The sequence below is a fragment of the Hypanus sabinus genome, chromosome 6 (assembly GCF_030144855.1).
Source record: "Hypanus sabinus isolate sHypSab1 chromosome 6, sHypSab1.hap1, whole genome shotgun sequence".
Lineage (NCBI taxonomy): Eukaryota > Metazoa > Chordata > Chondrichthyes > Myliobatiformes > Dasyatidae > Hypanus > Hypanus sabinus.
The window spans coordinates 6,431,311-6,455,716 of NC_082711.1; the positions used below are offsets into that span (position 1 = coordinate 6,431,311).

At 42.3% G+C, this 24,406-nt stretch overlaps 1 protein-coding gene across 2 annotated transcripts in view; it reads left to right on the plus strand.

Annotated features, from left to right (window-relative positions):
- Nucleotides 1-24,406, plus strand: part of bop1 (BOP1 ribosomal biogenesis factor) — a 260,715-nt gene that overhangs the window by 12,073 nt on the left and 224,236 nt on the right. For both annotated transcript variants that reach the window (XM_059971616.1, XM_059971617.1), the window contains exon 3: nt 19,316-19,507. In XM_059971616.1, the coding sequence (XP_059827599.1) occupies nt 19,316-19,507 (192 nt within the window). The remainder of the gene's footprint in view (nt 1-19,315; nt 19,508-24,406) is intronic.

Here is a 24,406-nt window from a genome sequence, read left to right on the forward strand (position 1 = left end):
ATGAGAGATTTCTTTTATGACAAATATTCAGTCTTCCTGCTGTTACACTTATGCATATTAAGAACATTTAAAAGTATCTTGGACAGGTTTGTGGGTTGGAAAGTTTTAGAGCAAGAGTTTCCAACTTGGGGTCCACAGACCCCTTGCTTAATGATATTAGTCCATGGCATAAAAATGATTGGGGCCCCCTGGTTTAGAGGGATGTGGTCAAATGGAAGAAGCTTGGTGGGCATTTTGGTTGGTATGGGCCAGTTGGGCCAAAGGGCCTATTTCTGTGCTATGTGATTCTGTGACTAGAACTTTCAGCCCTGCCAATGTCCAGACACTAAACACAAAGTACACTGCAGATGCTGGGGTCAAAGCAACACGCTGGAGGAACCCAGGTCGGGCAGCATCCGTGGAAACGAGCAAGCAACATTTTCAGCCGAGACCCTTGACTCCAAGAGGGAGGGGGCAGGGGCCCTGTAAAGAAGGTGGGGGGAGGGTGGGAAGGAGAAGGCTGGTAGGTGCCAGGTGAAAAACCAGTAAGGGGAAAGATCAAGGGGTGGGGGAGGGGAAGCAGGGAGGGGATAGGCAGGTACGGTGAAGAAGGAATTTAAGGGGAATGCACTGTGTAGTAGAAGAAATCAGAATCATGAGAGAAGTGATAAGCAGCTGGAAGAGGAGGCAGAGTGAAACTGGGATGGGTGAAGGGAGAGGGAGGGAATTATCGGAAGTTGGAGAATTCGATTTTCATGCCGAGGGGCTGGAGGCTACCCAGACCGTATATGAGGTGTTGCTCCTCCAGCCTGAGTTTGGTCCTCATAATGGTAGTAGAGGAGGCCATATATGGACATATCTGAATGTCTAGATACTCTTCTTCACACTCTCCAGCGTGATCCTGTCTTCCTTTAATGTAGTGAACAGAGCTTTATGTTATACTCAAGTTACAGTCTAACTAGAATTCTCAGAGTCCTAGCATAATCTCCTTTTGTTATGCCAAATTATACATACAAGGTGTAAACACAAGATCCTGTCAATGCTGGAAATCCAGAGCAACACATACACACAAAATATTGGAAGAACTCAGCAGGTCAGGTAGCATTTGTGGAGGGGAATAAACAGTCAACGTTTCAGGCAAGACCCTTCATTGGGATTCGTAGGACCAATATGTATTGGCTCAATTAAGTGGCTGCCCTGATTAGCCCAAGTTTCATGGAAATGGTTAAAAGCTATAATGAAGGTAAACAGCCATATGACTGAGTAACAAACTATGTATTTAAATGAAATGCAGCACAAATTAGAACACTGTGAATACCACTACCGTACTATAAAACTGTTCTTTTGACTGACTGTAAAAGAGCAAAATCAATGCAGACGCCTAGTGCTGATCATGGATAGCCCTCCTGCATAAAGTCAAAATAAAAGAAAAATCTCTGCTTTTTGAATCAGCATCCCTCAGCCCAAATGGGTAACATAACACAAACTCACATAACTGTCGCTATATAGAAACTGTTCGGCAACAGTCTCCTGTCCTAATTAAGAGGTATAGTGTCCAAAATAAACGAAGGGAATCCCGGCTATTTTCACGATTAATTTTGGTAGTTTAAGAGCTGTCCAATAAGCAGCTGTTCCAATTAACCGATGGCCCAATTAACTGGAATCTACTGTGTATCTATTTTGTTGGCTTTTTAAATTCTGTTTTCAATAATGTCTGAGGAACGGATCTAAAGACTCCCACAAGGGGTAAGATTCTTTGTCTCTTTCCTTGAAATAAGACTAACCCTATGCACAGTACTCCAGGTATGGACTCCTGCATGCCCTGCATAACTTTGCTGTTTTTGTATTCAGTTTCCACGGCAACAAATGGTAATATTTTGCACACTTTCCTGATTACTTGCTGTGACTGCATTTGTGAACAATGCACTAGCACTCCCAGATCTCTCTCTATCACCATTTAGAACATAGAACAGTACAAGCCCCTAGACCCACAATGATGTTCTAAGAGGATATCCTTGTATTCTGAGGCTGTTCTCTCTGGTCCTTGATAACAGTCTCTCCATGTCCACTCTATCAGCCTTCAAATATTTGACAAGCTTCAATGAGATCTGCTCCTTCATTCTTCTGAATTCCAGCAAGTCCAGGTCCAGAACCATCAAACACCCCTCATACATTAACCTTTTCATTCCCAGGATCAAGCGTGTACCTCCTTTAAGCTATTTCCAATGCCAGCACATCTTTTCTTAGATAAAGAGCCCAAAACTGCTCACAAGTGTGGTCTGACCAGTACCTTATGAAGCCTCAGCATTCCATCCTTGCTTTTAAACTTTAGTCCTCTTGAATTGAAGACTTATTGTCAGTACATTATATTGTTGTTCTGAGATGGATAAACTGACTGTGGCATCCTGGTGCAGGAGATTGTTCAAGGGGGAGATGGGAAATGGAATATAGTGATAAGGGAACAAGTGTGTTGTGGAGGAGCTTAAGGTAAAGGAACCCTTAGGAGGCCATGATCATAAACTGATAACATTGACCCTGCTGTTTGAGAGGGAGAAGCTAAAATCAGATGTGTCCATATTATAGTGAGTAAAGGGAACACAAGCAGGAATGACGCCAGGACAGCATTGGCTGGAGTTTCTGGGAACAATTTGGAAAGCATAGGATAGATATATCCCAAAAATGAAAAAATATTCTGAAGGGAGAATGAGGCAACTGTGGTTGACTAAGGATGTTTAACACAGCCTAAAAGCAAAAGAGAGGAGCATATAATACTGCACATATTAGTAAGAAGGTGGAGGATTGGGAAGCTTTTAAAAACCAACAGAAGGCAACTAAAAAAACTATAAAGAGAAAAGAAGAAATATGAAGGTAACTAGCCAATAAAGTAAAAGAGGATACAAACACATTTTTTCAGGTGTATAAGGGGTAAAGGAGAAACAAGAGTAGATGTTAGACTTTGGAAAAATTATGCTGGGAAGGGAGTAATGGAGGGCAAAGAAATAGTGAACAAATTTAAGTATTTTGCATCAGTCTTCACGGTGGAAGCCACTAGCATAATGCCAGAAATTGAAGAACATCAGGGAGCAGAAGTGAGTGTTATTGCTGTTTCTAAGGAGAGGTGCTTTGCAAGCTGAAAAGTCTCGAGGTAGATGGACTGTGCTCTGAAAAAGGTGGCTAAAGAGATTGTGGGGGCTTTAGTAATAATTCAAGAATCTCTAGATTCTGGAATGGCTCTGGAGAACTTGAAAATTATAAATGTCACTCCTTTCTTTAAGACCATAAGAAATAGTACCAGAATTAGGCCATTTGGCCCATCTAAACTGATCCACCATTTCATCAGGGCTGAGCCATTTTTCCTCTCAGCTCCATTCTCCTGCCTTCTCCCCTTAACCTTTCACAACAATGACCTTGCCTCCATAGCCACCTATTGCAGTCAATAATCAATTCAAGGGCAAATAGTTTCAATGTTTGTAAACAAATGGAAGAGAATGGCTAAAATAACTGGGTTCCTTGGCATCCATTGGTCAGGGTTGACCATGGATGTTGCATCCTCGATAGCTACGTGATGCCCAAGCCAGGGCAGTATATTATTGAGTGAAAGTGCTTGTCCATGTGGCAGTCTTCCCCCCTTCACACAACTGATGAATACAAAGAAATGGCAGAGGTTGATACAGTTTGGCACCGGTGGTGTCAGTCAGCATTGATCTCAACGTAGGACTGCCTTAGGGACTCCAGCTCTGGATTTTTTCCTCGGGGTTTATTGCTGAAGTCTTGCCTGTGAGTGGTTATAGCTACAAGGCAGGGAAGGTTTGAGATCAGAGTATTCCTTCTCTTAGATGCACTGCCAACCATGACTGTTTTTAAGGTGCCAGTAATTTGTCAGTAGAAATGTTTCTGCTGGGCTTAGCAGCTAAGCCGCACGTAAAAGCCAGGAGCTAGATTTGGTTGTCAGAGACTATTTGAGATGCCAGTCATTGGGAGCATTTAGTAGACGTGCTGGTTGTCTGTCATTTCCGACGATGATTTTTGTCTGTGCAGCTAAAGAACTGCTTGGAGAAAAACCTGAACAGGAGAAGTTTTATAGTAAAAAAGCTTTTGCACTGTTATAGTTCCTCTCTCTCGGCCTCAAAACTGTTGGTCCAATGGTACGAAAAATCATCACAACTGGAGATGTCCTCGGCTGCAGTGGATAACCATGATGCCTTCTGTGCCTTTCACACTCCACGAAGCGTTGTAGGACTGTCTTGGCCATTAGATCTGGTCTAGAGGTCGCCAACCTGTCGATCGCAATCGACTAGTCGATCTTTGAGATTTTCCCAGTAGATCCCAAAGAAAAAGAAAAATAAATACACAAATACTGTTGAGAAATTGTTTCCAAGTTGCGGGGTTTTAGTTCCATTCTTTCTGCCCAGTGCGCATATGTGTAGCTCCCCCGCCACGCACTACAGTGTACTTCAGTGGTCCCCAACCACCAGGCCTCAAGGAAATGATTTGAGTCAGCTGCACCTTTCCTCGTTCCCTGTCATGCCCACTGTTGAACTTGAATGCATGTGAGGTCATTACCCATGCAAGGTCATCAGTCGCCTAAACGCAATGATACATTCGCTCCAGGGATCACTGGTTGGTCTCGGGCGGCTGGCAGGAAGTGCCAACGCTAGTGGCCTGGAGTATGGACAGATGGGCGCTGCCTCTAAACCTCTTTACCACACTGAATGTTCGTGGGGAACCCGGGGCTAAAATATTCGCAGACGTCTTAATTCAGGCTCAGGGTTTCGTAAGTAGCAGAGCAGCTACCTTGCTGAGATCTACTGAAACAAACTTTTGTCGGCCGATGGATCCTACGGGGGGGTGGGGGGGGCGGGTGCCCTGTCACACTCCTCGCTCGGTTGGTCGCTCTCTCCGGTCTACGACCGCCACAGGGGCCTCCGGCCCTGACCTTGTCCTCTCACCCCACCCATGACCAGCCGCATCTGGCCAAGGCGTCTGGCAGCAGGTGGGTGGGAGCTGGAGTTCGGGCCCAGGAGCTGTCTGATGAGGCAATTGAAACCCTCAAAACTGCTCAAGTACCTTGAGGTCAAGCACCCTGCACTTAAAGGCAAACCCGTAGAGTTTTTGAGTGAAAAAAAACTTGAGCAAGCGGGACAGAAGCAAGTGCTGATAGCCACGTAAACTAAATTGCAGAATAGACAGGACATAAGGAACCTCCTTTGAGTATCGCTGTATTCCGGTCGTGTTTAACACACCCCACCCCCACCCCGCCGGCCAGTCTGCAAGAATATTGTAAATGTTAAACCGGTCTGCGATGCAAAAAAAGGATGGTGACCCCTGGTGTACATACATTATTCCCACTTCCGGGTCGCGGGGTTTAACTTCCGGTCTTTTCTGCCTGGTGCGTATGCATGTGACTAACTGATTTAGTAGGTTGATCTTGCCTTTCACTAAGGCCGAGGTAGGGGATCTTGGGCTTAAAAAGGTTGGTAACTGCTAATCTAGTTGTTGATCTCATCCGCCCAGTCCACCGGAACTGGCTTCGTGTGCTGGGGTAGGAGTAGCCCTATCTCACTGGGGTTGGGGGTTCCTGGCTACCCCCACCGGGTTTACCCGCCTGTCGACATGTGGCCACCGTCACATGCAAACAGTTACTTGGGGCCACAGGTGAGAGCTGGGTGGCAGGTGGGGACTATAGGTGGATGAGCTGCCCCTAGGTGGAGTACAACAAGCCCACCACCAGAGGTGCTACCTCTCCCTGGGCACCCCACACACCCCAATAGATAGTGGGAGCTTATCCCCACTATTCCCCCAGCCCTTGGCTATGACGACCTTAAGGAACCTTTGGAAATAAAAAAGTGGAATAATGGGTGGTGAGGATGTAAAATATTTTGTATCAGACTTCACTTCATTTAAAAAAATGATGATGGTGAAGATCTCATAGTCCTGATGCAGGGACTATGTAGACCTGCAACTACAATTTTTTCTTGCACCACCCTTCCCTCTCACATCCTCAGAGGACTCACTTGGTTCCTTTAGCTTGTTTTTCTTTATTTTCCCGTAAGCCTTTTGTGATGACTAATGTCATTAAAGAGAAATTAATTGGGACTTGATAAGATCCCTGTGCCTAAGCATTCTGAAAGGGGAGGTTTCAGAGGTAGTAGTTGTGCTGATAATGGTCTTTTAAATCTTTTAATTCTGGTGTAGCTTATTGGAGCACATGTAAACATTCAAAATGCTGGAGAAGCTCAGTAGGTCAGGCAGCATTTATGGAGAGGAATAACATTTCAGGCTGAGATCCTTTATCAGGAACAAAACATCAACTATTTATTCCTTTCCATTTTATGTGCATTTCTCTGGATTTTCACCATCTGCAGACTCTCGTGTTTATGATGTAAACACTCTTGCTTATGAAAGAGAGGAAAGAACAAAATAGGGATTTGCAAATAATTGGCTTGACATAAGTTATTCTTAAAAAAATGTTTGAATTTGTTATTAAGCAGGGTTTAAGGTTGAAAAGTCATTGCCAAGTCTACTATTCTTAAGATCTAACTAGGAGGCTAAATAAGGAGAGAACAGTAGATCTAGTATATCCAGGTTTTCAAAAGGAATTTGATAAAGTATATTGGATTATTATTGTCACATGTACCTAGGAACAGTGAGACTCGTCTTGCTTACTGTCACACAGGTCATTTCACTGCACACTGGAAATCCAAAGCAACACACAAAATGCTGGAGGAACTCAGCAGGTTAGGCAATATCTATGGAAATAGATAAATAAGAGCAGTGTGGAAGTTGGGGGCAAAGTTGATGAAATTGCTGAGCACAGCATGGGTTACGAAATAGCACCAATGCAGTTGTCAGTGTAGCGAGGGAAAAGTTGGGGACCATTACCAGTGACAGCTTGGAATATGGACAGTTCCACATTGCCAATGAAAAGGCAGGCATAGCTGGGGCCCATGCGGATGCCCATGGCTACCTATGGGTTTGGGGAAAGTGGGAGGAGTCAAGGGAGAAATTGAGGGTAGGACCAGTTCTGCCAGGTGGAGGAAGATGGTGGGAAGGCAACTGGTCAGGTCTGTTGTCGAGAAAGAAGCAGAGAGCTTTAAGGCATTCTTAATAGGGGATAGAAGTGTATAGGGACTGGACATCCATGCTGAAAGTGAGGCAGTCAGGGCCAGGGAATTGAAAGTTGTTGAGGAGATGGTGTGGCAGGCATCCATGTTGGGTTAGGGGCTGGTCTCTCCTGTCGGTGGTCATTTGGATTGCATAGGTCTGTGGCTGCACTAGCTCATGATGATCAGACAGCTGCAGGCTTGTTCTTGCCGACAACTGCTGTGCACCATCAATGTACAGGACATGACAATTGAGGACTTGGATGACTTTTTTCTGACTATGTTTACTCCTTATAAGTGCTAAATATGCTTTGTGCTGTCTATGACTGTTGCTGCTGTGATTTGCACCTTGGCCCCAGAGTAATGATGTTTCATTTGGCTGTATTCATGTATTGTTGAATGACAATTGAACTTGAAATTGCTTTGGGAGAAGGTAGAGAAGAGGTTCACCCAGATGTTCTTTGGATTGGAGTGTGTTATCTATAAAGAGAAACTGGACAAATTTGGGTCGTATTCTCTGGAGTGTCTATGGCTGAGAGGTGACCTGATAGAACAGGGATTCCCAATCTCTAAGTCATGGACCCCAAACATTAACCAAAGGGTCTGTGGACCCCAAGTTGGGAAACCCTGTGATAGAGGGATATAAAATTATGTGGGGCATCGTGAGAATATCGAATACCAGAGGGCATAGGTTCAAGGTGAGAGGGAAGATTTAAAGGTGCTGTGCGGACAATTTATTTTATACACACAGAGTTTGGTAAGTGCCTGGAAATCAGTGGTAGAGATGGTAGTGCGAGCAACTGCAACAGCAAATGTTTCAGACAGATGCATGAACAAGCAGCGAATGGAAATAAGCAGACAAGTTGGGATTAGTTACGTTGGTAACCTAGTCACTGCAGATCTGGTGGGCTGAAGGGCCTCGTCCTGTGTGGTATGGTTCTCCAATGCTTCATTTATTCAAATACATTGAATGTGGAAGAGAACTGAGTGGTTGGGAGGGGGCAAGTCCCTTCTTGCAAAGTGAGGTTTTGTGGGAAGGTTGGAACTCACAGGCTGGAAACAAACTTATTGTCATAATCAGAAGAAATTCCACAGACTCTTCAGGGTGGGGTCAGATGGCAGGAATGAGAAGGTGAGGGAGGGGAGGAGTACAGCCTGGCATGTGGTAGGTGAGACCAGGTGAGGGGGAAGGTGGGGGTGTGAGAAGCTGGGATCAGGTAGGTGAAAAGGGTAAAAGACTGGAGAAGAAGGAATCTGATGAGAGGAGAGTGGACCATTGAAGAAAGGGAAGGAAGGACAACAGACAGAGGTAATGATAGGTGAGGAGAAGAGAAAGGGTCAGGGGGGAGCCAGAATGGAAAATGTGTGAGATCGGTTTTGTTTGCACAGAGTGGTAGGTGTTTGGAATGGCCTGGTGGTCTAAGCAGTTATAACAGCAATAATTAAGAATCATTGAGACAGACCCTGGTCTCACCTGTCACCTGTCAACTTGTATGCCTTCTCCTCGCTCCACCTTCTTATTCAGGCATCTGCTCCACTTCCTTTCCAGTCCTGGCTTGAAACGTCAACTATTTATTCCCCTTCATAGATGCTACTTTACCTGCTGAGGTCCTCTAGCATCTTGTGTGTGTGTTGTTAATTTAATGGTTAGTTATCACTAGTGGATCCAAGGTTGTCAAGCCGAGGAGTGGTAGTGGGGACAAGCTCCTCACGGCGTGCGCCTGAAATAGCCTCTGATAACCAAGTCAACTCCTGGCCTTCTCGTGTGGCTTAGCCTCTAAGCCCGGCAGAACTGTTTCTACTGACAGGAGAAGGGGCGAAGGTGGGTTCTGTCACTTTAAAACCAGTGCTTCCGGTAGGTGGAGCTTGTCAGCCAGGGAAGGCAGTCCATCTAAGAGAGGGAAAACTCTGATTTCAAACCCCCGCTGCTTTGCGGCCATACCCACTCATGGGAAAGGCTTCGGGAGTGAACGCTGAGGACAAATCCGGAGCTGGAGTCCCAAAGGCAGTCGGACGTTGCCTTCAACCTCGCTCTGGCAGCTCCCGTGACAACACCAGTGCCAAACTGAATCGACCCTTGCCCTTCCCTTGGACATCATCGGTGGCTGCTTGCTGGTTAGTGCAATTGCTTTACAGAGCCAGTGATCACTGGTCGGGGTTTGATTCCTGGCACTCTCTTTCTCGAGTCTGTGATTTTTCCTCTGAATGTTCTGGTTTCCTCTCACAATCGGAAGATAGTAGGGTCAGTAAGCTGCAAGCACCAGAAGTGTGACCCAAGCATAATCCTTTCTGATTTGATTTGATGCAAACAATGCATTTCACTATATGTTTATTCCCAGCCTTTGAGCACCTCTACGTGAAACGTTGCCGAGTAAAGCAAGTCAAGTCGTCACTTTTTATTGTCATTTCGACCATAACTGCTGGTACAGTACACAGTAAAAATAAGACTTTTTCAGGACCATGGTGCTGCATGAAACAGTACAAAAACTACACTGATCTATGTAAAAACAACACAGAAAAAAACTACACCAGACTGTAGCCTTACCCAGGTCTGCATAAAGTGCACAAAACAGTGCAGGCATTACAATAAATAATAAACAAGACAATAGGCACAGTAGAGGGCAGTAAGTTGGTGTCAGTCCAGACTCTGGGTATTGAGGAGTCTGATAGCTTGGGGGAAGAAACTGTTACATAGTCTGGTCGTTAGAGCCCGAATGCTTTGGTGCCTTTTCCCAGATGGCAGGAGGGAGAAGAGTTTGTATGAGGGGTGCGTGGGGTCCTTCATAATGCTGTTTGCTTTGTGGATACAGCGTGTGGTGTAAATGTCCATGATGGCAGGAAGAGAGACCCCGATGATCTTCTCAGCTGACCTCACTATCCGCTGCAGGGTCTTGAGATCCAAGATAGTGCAATTTCTGAACCAGGCAGTGATGCAGCTGCTCAGGATGCTCTCAATACAACCCCTGTAGAATGTGATGAGGATGGGGGGTGGGAGATGGGTCATCAGAGATCCTCGCCACCCAGGCTGTGCTGTGTTCTCACTGCTGCCATCAGGTAGAAGGTACAGGTGCCTCAGACTGGCACCACCAGGTTCAAGAACGGTTTCTATCCCACAGCCATCAGGTTAACTGCACTCACTTGACATGTTCCCACAACCAATCATTTCACTTTATGGACTCTTTATCTTGTTATTTCATGTTCTTGTTTATATTTGCAGTTTGTTGCCTTCTGCACTCTGATTGCTCTTTCATTGATCCTGTTTTTGTTACTGTTTGATAGATTTGTTGAGTATGCCCACAGGAAAATGAATCTCAGGGTTGTATGTGGTGACATATGCATACTTTGATAATAAAATTTACTTTGAAATTTGACCTTAATCTATTAAGTTATTGAATTAGTACCATTGCTCCTGATCCATGTTCCTGAGTGTGCTAATGTTTCCCAGACAAGTACTTATCTGGATCCCTTCTGAAAGTTGCTGCTCAGTCTGTTTCCAGTGAAAGGACTTGCATTCCAGATTGCACCAACTTATTCACAAATGCTGTTTGCCATTGAACTTTCTTCAAATGCTTTGGGCAAATTAATGCCCAACTTGTAGATTTCTATGTTCTAACATGTCCCAATTCTGGTCTGCTCTTCTTGCTTATTTCCTATTTTAAAAAGCACCTTGAAGTAATTTCCTTAGGAAATTACTTAATGAGAATGAAGGGGGATTTTACTGAAACCTAGTCGGTAGCTGTCAATCCCAGGGGTCATAGGTTTATGCCTCTGGTGGGCTCTACTTGTACATTGAACGGATGTTGTGATGTCTGCTCTGGCTCAGTGGGTTGTATTCCTTCCTCCTCAGTTCAAGCTTTTTGGGTTCAAGTCCTACTCCAGAAACATGAGAACACAATTCCAGGCTGATGCTGTAGTGCAGTGAGATCTGTTCCTCTTGAAATCTCTCAGATGCTTGCTTCCAAATATTTCCCTTTCATTAGATCTGTGTAATTTGTCCCTTATATTCAACATGAATATTTCAGTACTATTGTTGTACCATTTTAATAGAGCGTAAAATTTTTATCTTTACGACCAGTCTTAAAGAAACCTTTACTTATTGTTGTGGAGCCCTGTAAGATATGAACACAGTACAGGCCCATCAGTTCATAATACTGTGCTGACGTTTTAATCTACTCCAACGGGTCAATCTAGCCCTTCCCTCCTACATAGCCCTCCATTTTTCTATTGTCCATGTGCCTATCTAAGAGTCTCTTTAATGTCTCTAATGTATCTGCCTCTACACTATCTCTGATAAGGAATTGGAGATATAAAAAAATCATTTTGAACCTATGTAACCAGCTAAAAGAATAATTGGGTCTGAATAGGAATTTTTGAACTGAAATAAACTCTGTCTTCAGCAGTCAGCTAAAACCAGCTTATACTAGTTCTCCCTTGGTTTGCAGAGAGACATTGAGAGTTTGATAGTCCACTGTACCCTTGTTTGAGTAGGGGGAGGAGGACTCACCGATAAGGACAGGAATGAACATCCATCTGTAATTAAGTCAGGGCCTAGCAAAGGGAATAACTGATAAGGACTGGACAGCACATCCATCTGTAATTAAACCTTGATCTAGCAGACTCTTCTTATCTGTCACTAAGTTTCGCACCAACAGATTAGGTGGGCGTACCAGTTCAAATGACATCTTGCAAAGGTAATGTATGGGGCTTACTATGTATAAATATACGGCTGTAAACGGAGAGAGGGGGCCCACTTGTCGGATGGTGGCAGTACTTCATGCCTTCCCTTTGATAACTGGGTCTCAAACTCCTGCAGAGGGTGTGTAATAAACTGACGTAACTATAAGAAGCTGGGCTCCCAAGTTTTATTCAGATTCTACTTTAACACTGGCAGAGCGTTCCATGCACCCGCCACTCTCTGTGTAAACCTTAAGCTCCCCCACCCCATACTTTCTTCCAATCACCTTAAAAGTATTCCCCCTCATTTCAGCCATTTTTCTCCCTGGTTAAAAAGTCTCTAGTTGTCTACTTTATCTCTGCTTCTTAACATCTTGAACACCTGTATCAAGTCACCTCTCATCCTCCTACTCTCCAAAGAGAAAAGCGCTAGCTCGCTCAGCCTAACCTTGCATTCGACATGAATACTTTTTCTGCATTTTTTTAATGCAATGTTAATTTTCTGTCTTCACAACTAGACTTTTCAAGAAACCTTTTCCTTTTGGTGCATAGCCCTGTGATATCTTATCGTTCTAGTTCATTTCCCTCATTAATATATCTGATCCAATCATGGCTTTATACTGTGACTTCTTCCTCTGTGTAAATTGGATTTTCATTAGAGATACAACACAGTAAGAGGCCCTTCTGGCCCAGTGAACCCACGCCACTTAATTATACCCTCATGACCAGTTTCACATGAGGAAACCCACATAGTTACAGGGAAAACATACAAACTACTTACAGTCAGCGGCGGGCAACGGCATTGCGTTACCGTGTGGCCTCTTCCAATCTTGTGTGCTGCAGTCATAATTCCCAGCTGGCCTCTCTTCTGTTTCCTCACTCTTCAGCTGGTTCTGGCAACACCTCCAGCCCACTCGCATACTTTTGTAGATGTTTTCGGAATTTCATTCCCATTTCTCCATTTAATGTTCCTCTGCCCAATCCATCTGAATCTCCGGAACAATAATTGTCGTATCTGTTCATTCCTTTAATTTCTCTGTGGATTTCCTCTTCCATTTACCTTACCGCAATTTTCCAAATTTTATTTTGCTTGACAACCGGTGTTTTGTTCAAAATTACAAATTTGATCTCGAGCCATTGTGTCTATCTCCACTTTGTGCCCAACTCTTAGCAAAGTTACAACTTTTCCTGTTGTTGTATAGTTTCTCCCTGGACTACTAAGCATTTATTCCACTGAGCATAATTGGCAGGGATCCGTGAGAGGGAAGTTTGTTGGGAACCGAAGGATGTGACTGCTTTACAGATTCATGGAAAACGGTCTCCCTTGCATAGATTCTGTCTACATTTCTCACTGTGTCGGTAAAACAGCCAGCATAACCTAAACCATATTCACTCTGCACATTCTCTGCTCTTCACACTCGCATTGACAGGTGGTGCAGAAGCCTGACAGTACGTGCTACCAGGCTCAAGGGCATGCTCTTAGAAGATTCTAAAATCCAACTCCTTGATCGTTAAAAGTGATCTCTCAGTCTACCTTGTTTTGGCCTTGCACCTTTATTATCCATGTGCACTGTACTTCCTCTGCAACTGTAACACTTTATTCTGCATTCTGTTATAGTACTACTTCATGCACTGTCTGAGAGTCATAGAGCATTCCAGCACAGAAGCAGGCAGGCCCTTGTGCCGAGCTGTCATTTTGCCCAGTCCCTTCGATCTGCTCCTGGACCGTAGGCCTTCCAAACCCCAACTGTGCATGTTCTTATTCCAATTTTCTTTGTAATGATGTCATCTGTATAAATGTTCTGTGAGGCAGGTTTTTCACTGTACTCAGTAATGGTTCACTCAGCTCAAGCAATTCAGAGCATGTGGAATTGGGGGCAACGTACAGGGCAGGAGAAGCTGTTAACAAAGACAAAAGAGTATCTCTTGTGTTGCGTACTGGAGTTGAGATGTGATGTTGAAGTTGTGTAAGGTGTTGGAGAGGCTGAATTTAGAGTACAGTCGGCCCTCCTTACCTACGGGGGATTGGTTCCGGGACCCCTCGCGGATGCTCAAGTCCCTTATTCAACCTGTCTCAGTCTAGTGGACCTGAGGACTCGACGGAACCCCAGACCTTATTCAACCTGTCTCAGTCTAGTGGACCTTAGGACTCGACGAAACCCCAGACCTTATTCAACCTGTCTCAGTCTAGTGGACCTTAGGACTCGACGGAACCCCAGACCTTATTCAACCTGTCTCAGTCTAGTGGACCTTAGGACTCGTCGAAACCCCAGACCTTATTCAACCTGTCTCAGTCTAGTGGACCTTAGGACTCGACGAAACCCCAGACCTTATTCAACCTGTCTCAGTCTAGTGGACCTTAGGACTCGACGGAACCCCAGACCTTATTCAACCTGTCTCAGTGCAGTGGATATTAGGACTCGTCGAAACCCCAGACCTTATTCAACCTGTCTCAGTCTAGTGGACCTTAGGACTCGACGAAACCCCAGACCTTATTCAACCTGTCTCAGTCTAGTGGACCTTAGGACTCGACGGAACCCCAGACCTTATTCAACCTGTCTCAGTGCAGTGGATATTAGGACTCAACGGAACCCCAGACCTTATTCAACCTGTCTCAGTGCAGTGGATATTAGGACTCGTCGAAACCCCAGACCTTATTCAACCTGTCTCAGTCTAGTGGACCTTAGGACTCGACGAAACCCCAGACCTTATTCAACCTGTCTCAGTCTAGTGGACCTTAGGACTCGACGGAACCCCAGACCTTATTCAACCTGTCTCAGTGCAGTGGATATTAGGACTCAACGGAACCCCAGACCTTACTCAACCTGTCTCAATCTAGTGGACCTTAGGACTCGACGGAACCCCAGACCTTATTCAACCTGTCTCAATCTAGTGGACCTTAGGACTCGACGGAACCCCAGACCTTATTCAACCTGTCTCAATCTAGTGGACCTTAGGACTCGACGGAACCCCAGACCTTATTCAACCTGTCTCAATCTAGTGGACCTTAGGACTCGATGGAACCCCAGACCTTATTTAACCTGTCTCAGTCTAGTGGACCTTAGGACTCAACGGAACCCCAGACCTTATTCAACCTGTCTCAGTGCAGTGGATATTAGGAGCCAGCCCCAGAGCTCTGAATGCGCAGTGTTTCTGTTCACGAAAATGATCACGATCATGATTGAAAATAAAGTGGAAATAATAAAGCGATCAGAAAGAGGTGAAACGCCATCGGTCATTGGAAAAGTGTTAGGCTACAGTCGGTCAACGATCGGAACAATTTTAAAGGATAAAGTGAGAAAGGCTCTGCCCCAATGAAAGCTACAATTATTACTAAGCATCGCAGTGGTTTAATTATTGGGTTTTGGGGTTTTGAGTTTTTGATCCTCCACATCGACCTGGCATGGTGGAGAGCGCACTAGGATGTAATCTGTCCCGAGTCCCAAGAACTTCCATTCCCGAGCCTGGTGCTGAAACATACGTTCTTAAGTGTTTTATATGCATAGAAATGTAAAATATATACTTTATACTAAGACAAATGTTTGACTAACTGACACTAAATAATACTGGATGTACCTGTTCCGATTTACTTAGTAAGAGAAATTCTGATTTTTTTCGATCCCAATGCAGGATAACCCATGCACATCCTCCCGTATACTTTAAATCATCTCTAGATTACTTATAATACCTGATACAATGTAAATACTATGTAAATAGTTGTTATACTGCATTGTTTAGGGAATAGTGACTAGAAAAAACTCTGCACATGCTCAAACAACAAGTGCTGGAAGAGCACTTCCGGGTTTTCTCGATTCGCGGTTGGTTGAATTCACACACGCGGAACTCGTGGATAAGGAGGGCCGACTGTATTGTGTTCAGTTCTGGTTAATGTCGTCTACTTACAGGAAACATGTCAATTAGATTGAAATAGTACAGAGAAAATTTACAAGGATAGTGAAAGGATTTCAGGACCTGAGTTAGAGGGAAAGGTTAAATAGGTTAGGACTTCTATTCTCTAGAGATTTGATACAGGTATACAAAATTATGAGGGGTATTAAAATAGGTAAAATCAACCAGGCTTTTCTCCAATCAGGTTGGGTGAGGCTAGAACTAAAGGTCATGGGTTAAGGGTGAAATATTTAAGGAGAGCTTGCAGAGAAACTTCTTCACTCAGACAGTGGTTTAAGCGTGCAGTGAGCCTCTAGCAGAAGTGATAGATGTGGGTTTGTTTGGGACGTTTGGATGAGTATGTAGATGGGAGGAGTATGGTCCAGGTGTGGGTTGCCAGGACTAGGCAGAATAACAGTTTGGACCACGTGGGCCGCAATGCCTGTTTCTATACTGAAGTGCTCCCTGACTCTGCTGAATGCCTTTGTCAGTTGGGAGGCTAGGATCAGTGGGACATTGTGAGGATCAGTGGGACATTGTGAGGATCAGTGCTTGATCTTCAGCTGTTTACAATCCACAACATGAATTTGACTGAAGTGTCACTTGTTCAAGTTTGCTGGTGTTGCAACACCATGTGAGATTGTGAATAGAGAGGAGGTTGTTTAGAGGCCACAAGGGGATATTGCTGAGCTGATCGAGTGGGCTAGAGAAGGGCAGACAAAACGTGCTGTGAAATAATGAAATCATTGCTGCGCTGCACTAAACCAAAAAGCAGATTATCTGTTAACTGATGACAGATTGGGAACTGCTTGCGTTCAAAGGGAGCTGGAGTTGCTGCACACTTGGAATATTGTATTCATTTCTTGTCATTTCATTATAGGAAGGATGTGGAAGCTTTAGAGAGGGTGCAGAGGAGATTTACCAGGATGCTGTCTGGATTAGAGAAGGTGCAGAGGAGATTCACCAGGATGCTGCCTGGATTAGAGAGGGTGCAGAGGAGATTCACCATAATTCTGCCTGGATTAGAGAGGGTGCAGAGGAGATTCACCAGGATGCTGCCTGGATTAGAGGGTGCAGAGGAGATTCACCAGGATGCTGCCTGGATTAGAGAGGGTGCAGAGGAGGTTCACCAGGATGCTGCCTGGATTAGAGAGGGTGCAGAGGAAATTCACCGGGATGCTTCCTGGATTAGAGAGGGTGCAGGGAGGTTCACCAGGATGCTGCCTGGATAGAGAGGGTGCAGAGGAGATTCATCAGGATGCTGCCTGGATTAGAGAGGGTGCAGAGGAGATTCACCAGGACGCTGCCTGGATTAGAGAGGGTGCAGAGGAGGTTCACCAGGATGCTGCCTGGATTAGAGAGTGTGCAGAGGATATTTACCAGGATGCTGCCTGGATTAGAGAGGGTGCAGAGGATATTTACCAGGATGCTGCCTGGATCAGAGAGGGTGCAGAGGAGATTCACCAGGATGCTGTCTTGATCAGAGAGGGTGCAGAGGAGATTGACCAGGATGCTGCCTGGATTAGAGAGGGTGTAGAGGAGATTCATCAGGATGCTGCCTGGATTAGAGTGGGTGCAGAGGAGATTCACCAGGACGCTGCCTGGATTAGAGAGGGTGCAGAGGAGGTTCACCAGGACGCTGCCTGGATTAGAGAGTGTGCAGAGGAGATTCACCAGGATGCTGTCTTGATCAGAGAGGGTGTAGAGGAGATTCACCAGGATGCTGCCTGGATAAGAGAGGATGCAGAGGAGATTCACCAGGATGCTGCCTGGATTAGAGAGGGTGCAGAGGAGATTCACCAGGATGCTGCCTGGATTAGAGAGGGTGCAGAGGAGGTTTACCAGGGAGCTGCCTGGATCAGAGAATGTGTCTTATGAATATTGGTTGAACGAGCTAGTGTTTTTTTCTTAGAGAAGGATGAGAGGTGTACAAGATAAGAGGGATAGAATGAGTTGACAACCAGAGAGACCTTTTCCCCCCAGGGCAGAAATAGCTAACATGAGGGGGGCATAATTTTGAGGTGCTTGGAGGAAAGATGGGGGGATGTCAGGGGTAGTTTTGTTTTACTCAGAGAATGGTGGGTGCATGGAATGTGCTGCTGATGGTTGTGATAAAGGCAGATATATTAGGGACGTTAAAAGACTCTTAGATAGGCATATGGATGATAGAAAAATTGAGTGCTACTTGGAGAGGAGGGTTAGATTGATTTTAGAGTAGGTTTAAAGGTTGGTACGTTATTGTGGGCCGAAGGGCCTGTGTGCTATAATTTTACATGTCTGACATATGGGGCTTGAAAGATCAGATAGGCTACTTCAGCTACTTCAGATATGCGATAGGTTGTCTCATTATAGAGCCTTATGGCCGAGGGTAAGAATGACATAGCAGCGCAGTTATCTTAGTCTATTACTGAAAATGCTCCTCTGTTTAGCCAAGGTGGCATGCAGGCCGTGAGAAACAGTGTCCAGAATTAACAGGATTTTCTGTAGGGTCTTTTGTTCTACCATAGCTTCCTATAACAAAGCCAGCCTTTCTAATCAGTTTATTGAACCTGTTGACATTACCCATGTGATGCCATTGCCGCGACACACCACTGCATAGAAGATTGTACCAGCAACAACAGACCAGTAGAACATGTGAAGGAGAGACCTGCAGACTCCAAAGGACCTCAGTCTCCTCAGGAAGTAGAGGTGACTCTGGCCTCTGTGTTGGTGCTCCACTCAAGTCCATCATCCAGGTGCACCCCCAGGTACTTGTAGGTCCTCATCATGTCCACATCCTCACCGTCAAGAGTAACAGGGAACAGTTACAGTCTTCCTAAAGTCCATCACCATCTCCTTTGTCTTACTGATGTTGAGCTACAGATGATTCAGCTTGCACTGGATGCATCACAGTGGTCTTCAACAGTGCTCACCAAGGAGCTGGAAAAACTCATTGGATCAGGCGGCAACTATGGAGGGAAATGGGCAGTTGATGTTTTGGATTGAGACCCTTTGACTTAAAACGTCGACTGTTTATTCACCTCTCCATATGCTGCCTGACCTATTGAATTTCCAGATTTCCAGTGTCTGCATTTTCTTATGCCTCTGGATTACAATGGTCTGCTGGACAGCATTTTACAAAACACTTACAGCTCAGGGCATAGGAGTTCAGAGTTCAATTCCAGCATCCTCTATAAACAAATTTGTATGTTCCTTCTCAAGTGCATGTGGGTTTCCTCCAGTTGCTCTGGTTTCCTCCCACATTCCAAAGATGTACTGGTTACAAGGTTAATTTGACACTGTGAATTGTCCCATGATTAGGGCAAGGGGTTCCTTCCCAACTTGGGGTCCATGGGCCCCTCAGTTAATGGTAAGGCTCCATGGTATAAAAAGGGCTGGGAACCCTCAGGCGAGTGTTAAGTTGGTGGATTGCTGGGCGTTGAGGCTTGAAGGGCCTGTTCCATGTTGTGTCTCTAAATAAAATAATGCTTAAACCCTCAAGGAAGCCGCTAAATTTCTGCAGATTTCTGGGAAATTTTTTCTCCCTGAAGTAGGAAATCTCTCTCATTTTGAGTTGATCATCAATTAGTGTAATGTATAATTGCTGAGTTGTTGCTTCTGCATATTTTTAGCTCTGCCACAAGTTATCTGTGACTTCTATTTGAATTTTTATGTGTGATCTTACTTTGCAGCTTCCCATCTTTGAGAACTCAGCACTTGATGAGGATGCCGGTGATCTGTCAGACAGTGAAGAGAGCATGTTTTCTGGTCTGGAGGATTCAGGGAGTGACAACAGTGATGAGGAAGATGACCGTGAGGGGGACGAGAGTGATGAAGACAGTGACAGTGGAGTTGAAAAGAATAGTGTGAAGAAGGATATCAAGGTGAGGTAGATTCAGATTGTTTTTAAACGTTTACTTCCCTTCCTAATCTAAATGAATATATGTTGATAATGGGTGGAGATTTTAATTGTTGTTTGAATCCTTCGATGGATAGATCTAAACCTATTCGTACTCTTCCGAACAGATCAGCTCTACTTATTAATTCATTTATGGTTGACTCGGGAATTACAGAAATATGGCGGTTTTTGAACCCTAAAGATAAAGAATTTTCATTTTTTTCACATGTATATCATAGCTATTCTAGAATTGACTATTTTCTTATTGATCATCGGTTATTAATGGATGTTATTGATTGTAAATATGATTCTATTACTATTTCGGATCATGCACCTTTGAAGTTATCTATTAAGATTTCGGACTATTCCAATAATATCAGATCTTGGAGGCTTAACGCTACTTTGCTTCAAGACCCAGAATTTATTACTTATATAAAACAGCAAATTGACTTGTTCTTCTCAACAAACTGTACTGAAGAAATCGACAGAGGAATACTTTGGGACTCTTTTAAGGCTTTTATTCGTGGACAAATTATCTCATATTCTGCTGGTAAAAGAAAACAAAGATATTTAGATATTGCTTTACTAGTGGATAAAATCAAGGAAATTGATAAGATTTATTCCGTGACTCCTACCAAAGAACTTTATAAGAAGAGAGTTGAGCTTCAAATGGAACATAGTTTACTATTATCTTCTTCAATTGAAAATCAATTAATTAGGACCAGGGTTCAATTTTATATTCATAGTGATCGTACTGGTAAACTGTTAGCTAATCAATTAAAGGCTATCTCGACTAAGCGACAAATTATTAAAATTCGCAAACAAGACGGTAATTTAACTACTGATCATAAAGAAATTAATAATACCTTTCAAGATTTTTATAAATCTTTATATCAATCAGAATTTGATGGTGACCAGTCCATGATAGATAATTTTTTTAACAATTTGAATATTCCTAAACTGATTGATGAAGACCATAGCCTGTTAGATGCTCCTATTTCTATGGTGGAAATAGGAGAGGCTATCTCATCAATGAATTCAGGAAAAGCTCCTGGTCCTGATGGTTATATAGTAGAATTTTTTAAAACTTTTTCTTCTTTGCTCTCTCCTTGGTTATGTGAAATTTTTAATGATGCGTTTGCTAAGAAGAGATTACCTCAATCTTTTTATGAAGCTAATATTTCTCTAATTCTTAAAAAAGATAAAGATCCTACTTTATGTACATCTTATCGCCCTATATCACTATTAAATGTAGATTCTAAGATTCTTACAAAAATTTTAGCTGTTAGATTAGAAAAAGTACTATCTCATTATTTCAGAAGATCAAACTGGTTTTATGAGGAATCGGTATTCCTTTTTTAATGTTAGAAAATTGATTAATATAATTCATACTTCACCACCCACAATCCCAGAATGTGTTATTTCATTAGATGCTGAAAAAGCTTTTGATAGAGTTGAATGGATATATTTATTTAATACATTGAGAAATTTTAATTTTAGTCCTAACTTTATATCATGGATTAAATTAATATATTATAAACCTGTTGCTTCTGTTCTTACAAATAATTATAGATCCTCTTTTTTTCAATTATCTCGTGGTACGAGACAAGGCTGTCCCTTAAGTCCTTTATTATTTAATATTGCATTAGAACCTTTAGCTATTGCTATTCGTGAATCTCCTAATATTTTTGGTATTACCCGTAATGAGAAGTTATACAAATTATCACTTTATGCTGATGATTTGCTGTTATATATTTCTGACCCTGATAGGTCTATTCCCGCTATTTTATCCTTGTTGGTTCAATTTGGTACTTTTTCTGGTTATAAACTAAATTTAGATAAGAGTGAATTATTTCCTTTAAATGCACAAACTTTATTGAGTGATAGGATACCATTTAAAGTTGTTACTGATAACTTTACCTATTTAGGTATAAAAATTACCAAGAAATATAAAGATTTATTTAGACTGAATTTTTTACCTATGCTTCATCAAATTCATCAACTTACTACAAGATGGTCTCCTTTGTTTTTATCATTAATTGGTCGGATTAATGCTATTAAAATGATGATTTTACCGAAATTTTTATACTTATTTCAAGCCCTACCAGTTTTTATTTCTAAATCTTTTTTTGATAACATTGATTCAAAAATTTCCTCATTTGTGTGGCAAAATAAAAACCCTAGGTTAAGTAAAAAGCAATTACAAAAATCAAAAAAAGATGGTGGTTTAGCTTTACCCAATTTTAGATTTTATTATTGGGCAAATAATATTCGTAATTTAATGTATTGGAAACTAGATTTGGATTCACCACTGTGCCCACAGTGGGTAAATTTGGAATGTAATGAGGTAAAGGGATATTCTCTATTCTCTGTTCTTGGTTCTTGTCTTCCTGCGGATTTAGTTAAATTTAATAAACAAATATCTAATCCTGTTATTAAACATACATTACGAATTTGGTTTCAATTTCGTAAGTTTTTTACTTTGAAAAACTTTGTTCTTGATAGCCCTATCTTACTTAATTTCTTTTTCAAACCCTCTTGGACAGATCAAGCTTTTAACATATGGAAAAGGAAAGGTATAAAATGTTTTCGTGATCTCTTTTTTGAAGATACTTTGATGTCATTTGATCAACTTTCCAACAAATTTGAATTACCTAAATCTAATTTTTTCAGATATTTACAAATTAGAAATTTCTTACATAAAGTTTTACCATCTTTTCCTAATTCAACTTTGGTGGACTTTACAGATTTGATTTTTACCTTAAATCCTTGTCAGAAGGGATTAGTAGCTTTTATTTATAATATGATTATGAAGATACAACCAGAAATATCAGTTAGAATTAAACAAGAATGGGAAAAAGAACTTCGATATAATATATCAACAGATAAATGGGAAAAAATTTTGCAAATGGTTAATTCTTCTTCTATATGTGCTAAACATGCTTTAATACAATTTAAAATTGTACATAGAGCTCATATGTCTAAAGATAAACTTGCTCGATTCTATTCTCATATTAACCCTCAATGTGACAGATGTCATTCAGAAGTGGCCTCATTGACCCATATGTTCTGGTCATGTCCCACTTTACATAATTACTGGAAGGACATATTTACTACCATTTCCTCAATTTGGAATATAGATTTACAACCTCATTTTATTACTGCAATTTTTGGCATACCAAATGAAGATGGTAATCAGTTTTCCCCTTCAATCAGACGAATGATTGCTTTTGTAACATTAATGGCCAGAAGGTCTATATTACAAAATTGGAAAGAAGTAAATCCTCCTACCACGTTTCAATGGCTTTCTCAAACTATTTCTTATCTGAGCCTGGAAAAAATTAGAAGCACTATTTTTGATTCATCAATTAAATTTGAAGAAACTTGGAGACCGTTTATTCGACGTTTTCATATGAATTAATTTGGCCTTTTCCAGACCTTTCTGCTTATTCATGTTCAGGTATGGAGTTCTGGAGTTTGTTGACACTATCATATACTTGTAAACTATTATTATTGCCCATGTTAGTTTAGTTTTAGAGTTTTATTTTTCTTAATATATACTTTTTTTCACATATTTTCAAATTTTTTTTTCTCTTTTTTAATGGTTATTTTTGTTTTTTTTTCATATATAATCATATGGACTTGATTGATTAAGGTATTTTCTTCTGTTGATGTTTAATAGGATATTGTTATCTTATTATCAATGTGATTTCAAGTCTATTGTATTCATAATTTACTCATTATTTTTTTTTGTGTATATATGAAAATCAATAAAAAGATTGAAAAAGAAAGAAAGATTCAGATTGACTTAATTATCATGTGTACAGTACTCTATATCTAAGACTTTTTGCACTACCTCAGTATTTTTCCTCTCTTTTTGTATTACTTATTTAATTTTTCTTTTTTATACAGTACTGTGCAAAAGTCTTGGGCACAGAATGAAGCAAAACACAAAAAGCAGTAAAACATCAGCAAAACAAGTCCCTTTCCTCCTTCCCACTGACACACCCAACTCCAGGCCTCTGGGCCTTCAGTCTCCAGTTTCCAGGCTTCCGTGTTAGGTATCTACCACTGGGCTAATTGCTGATGGGAGCTCAAGTTTGGGGTTCACCAGCCCTTGTGCCTCCTGCTTGTACTGACGTCTGATCCTGGGACAGCTTGACATCCATGGATACCCTTTGTTACCATCCCCATCACTGGACAGAATGGAGACCTGGAGTCTCGATGTCCTTCTTCATCCATCCACATTGCTGACGTAGAGCACCGAATCAGTTTCATGGTAGCACAGTGATTAGCGAGACGCTGCTACAGCTCAGGGCATCAGAGTTTGGTGTTCAATGCCAACACTATCTGTAAGGAGTCTGTATGTCTTTCCTGTGAGCATGTCGGTTTCCTTCCACGGTCCAAAGGTTGATTTGTGAATTGTAAGCTGTCCTGTGATTAGGCTAGGCTTAACTGGTTGCTGAGTAGTGCAGCTTGTTGAGCTGGAAAGGCCTGTTCTGCGCCATTTCGCTAAAGAAATAAACAAATAACTCATCCTACAAATTGTTTCTGTTTGCCCGTATATCTCTAAACTCCTACCATCTTGTATCTGTCCTAAATGTCTAAAACAGCAGCGTTAATATATGTTTTCCCCCTAGGAAGTGTGGGTCCTGAGCTTATGGACAGGATCCATTGGCTCTTTGATATCGATAAGACATCTCCTATAATGGAGCTTCTGAGAGTCTAACTGAGGAAGAGATCTGTGGTGATTTTTTATCAGCCACATGCTTTGTTTTGTAAGTTTGCTGCAGGTGAAAACTGGCTGCCTGTGATTCAGTTTAAACCATTCAGATTAGTTATGATATTTAAAGATAACATCAGTTTCGACTGTCCTACTGGGCCA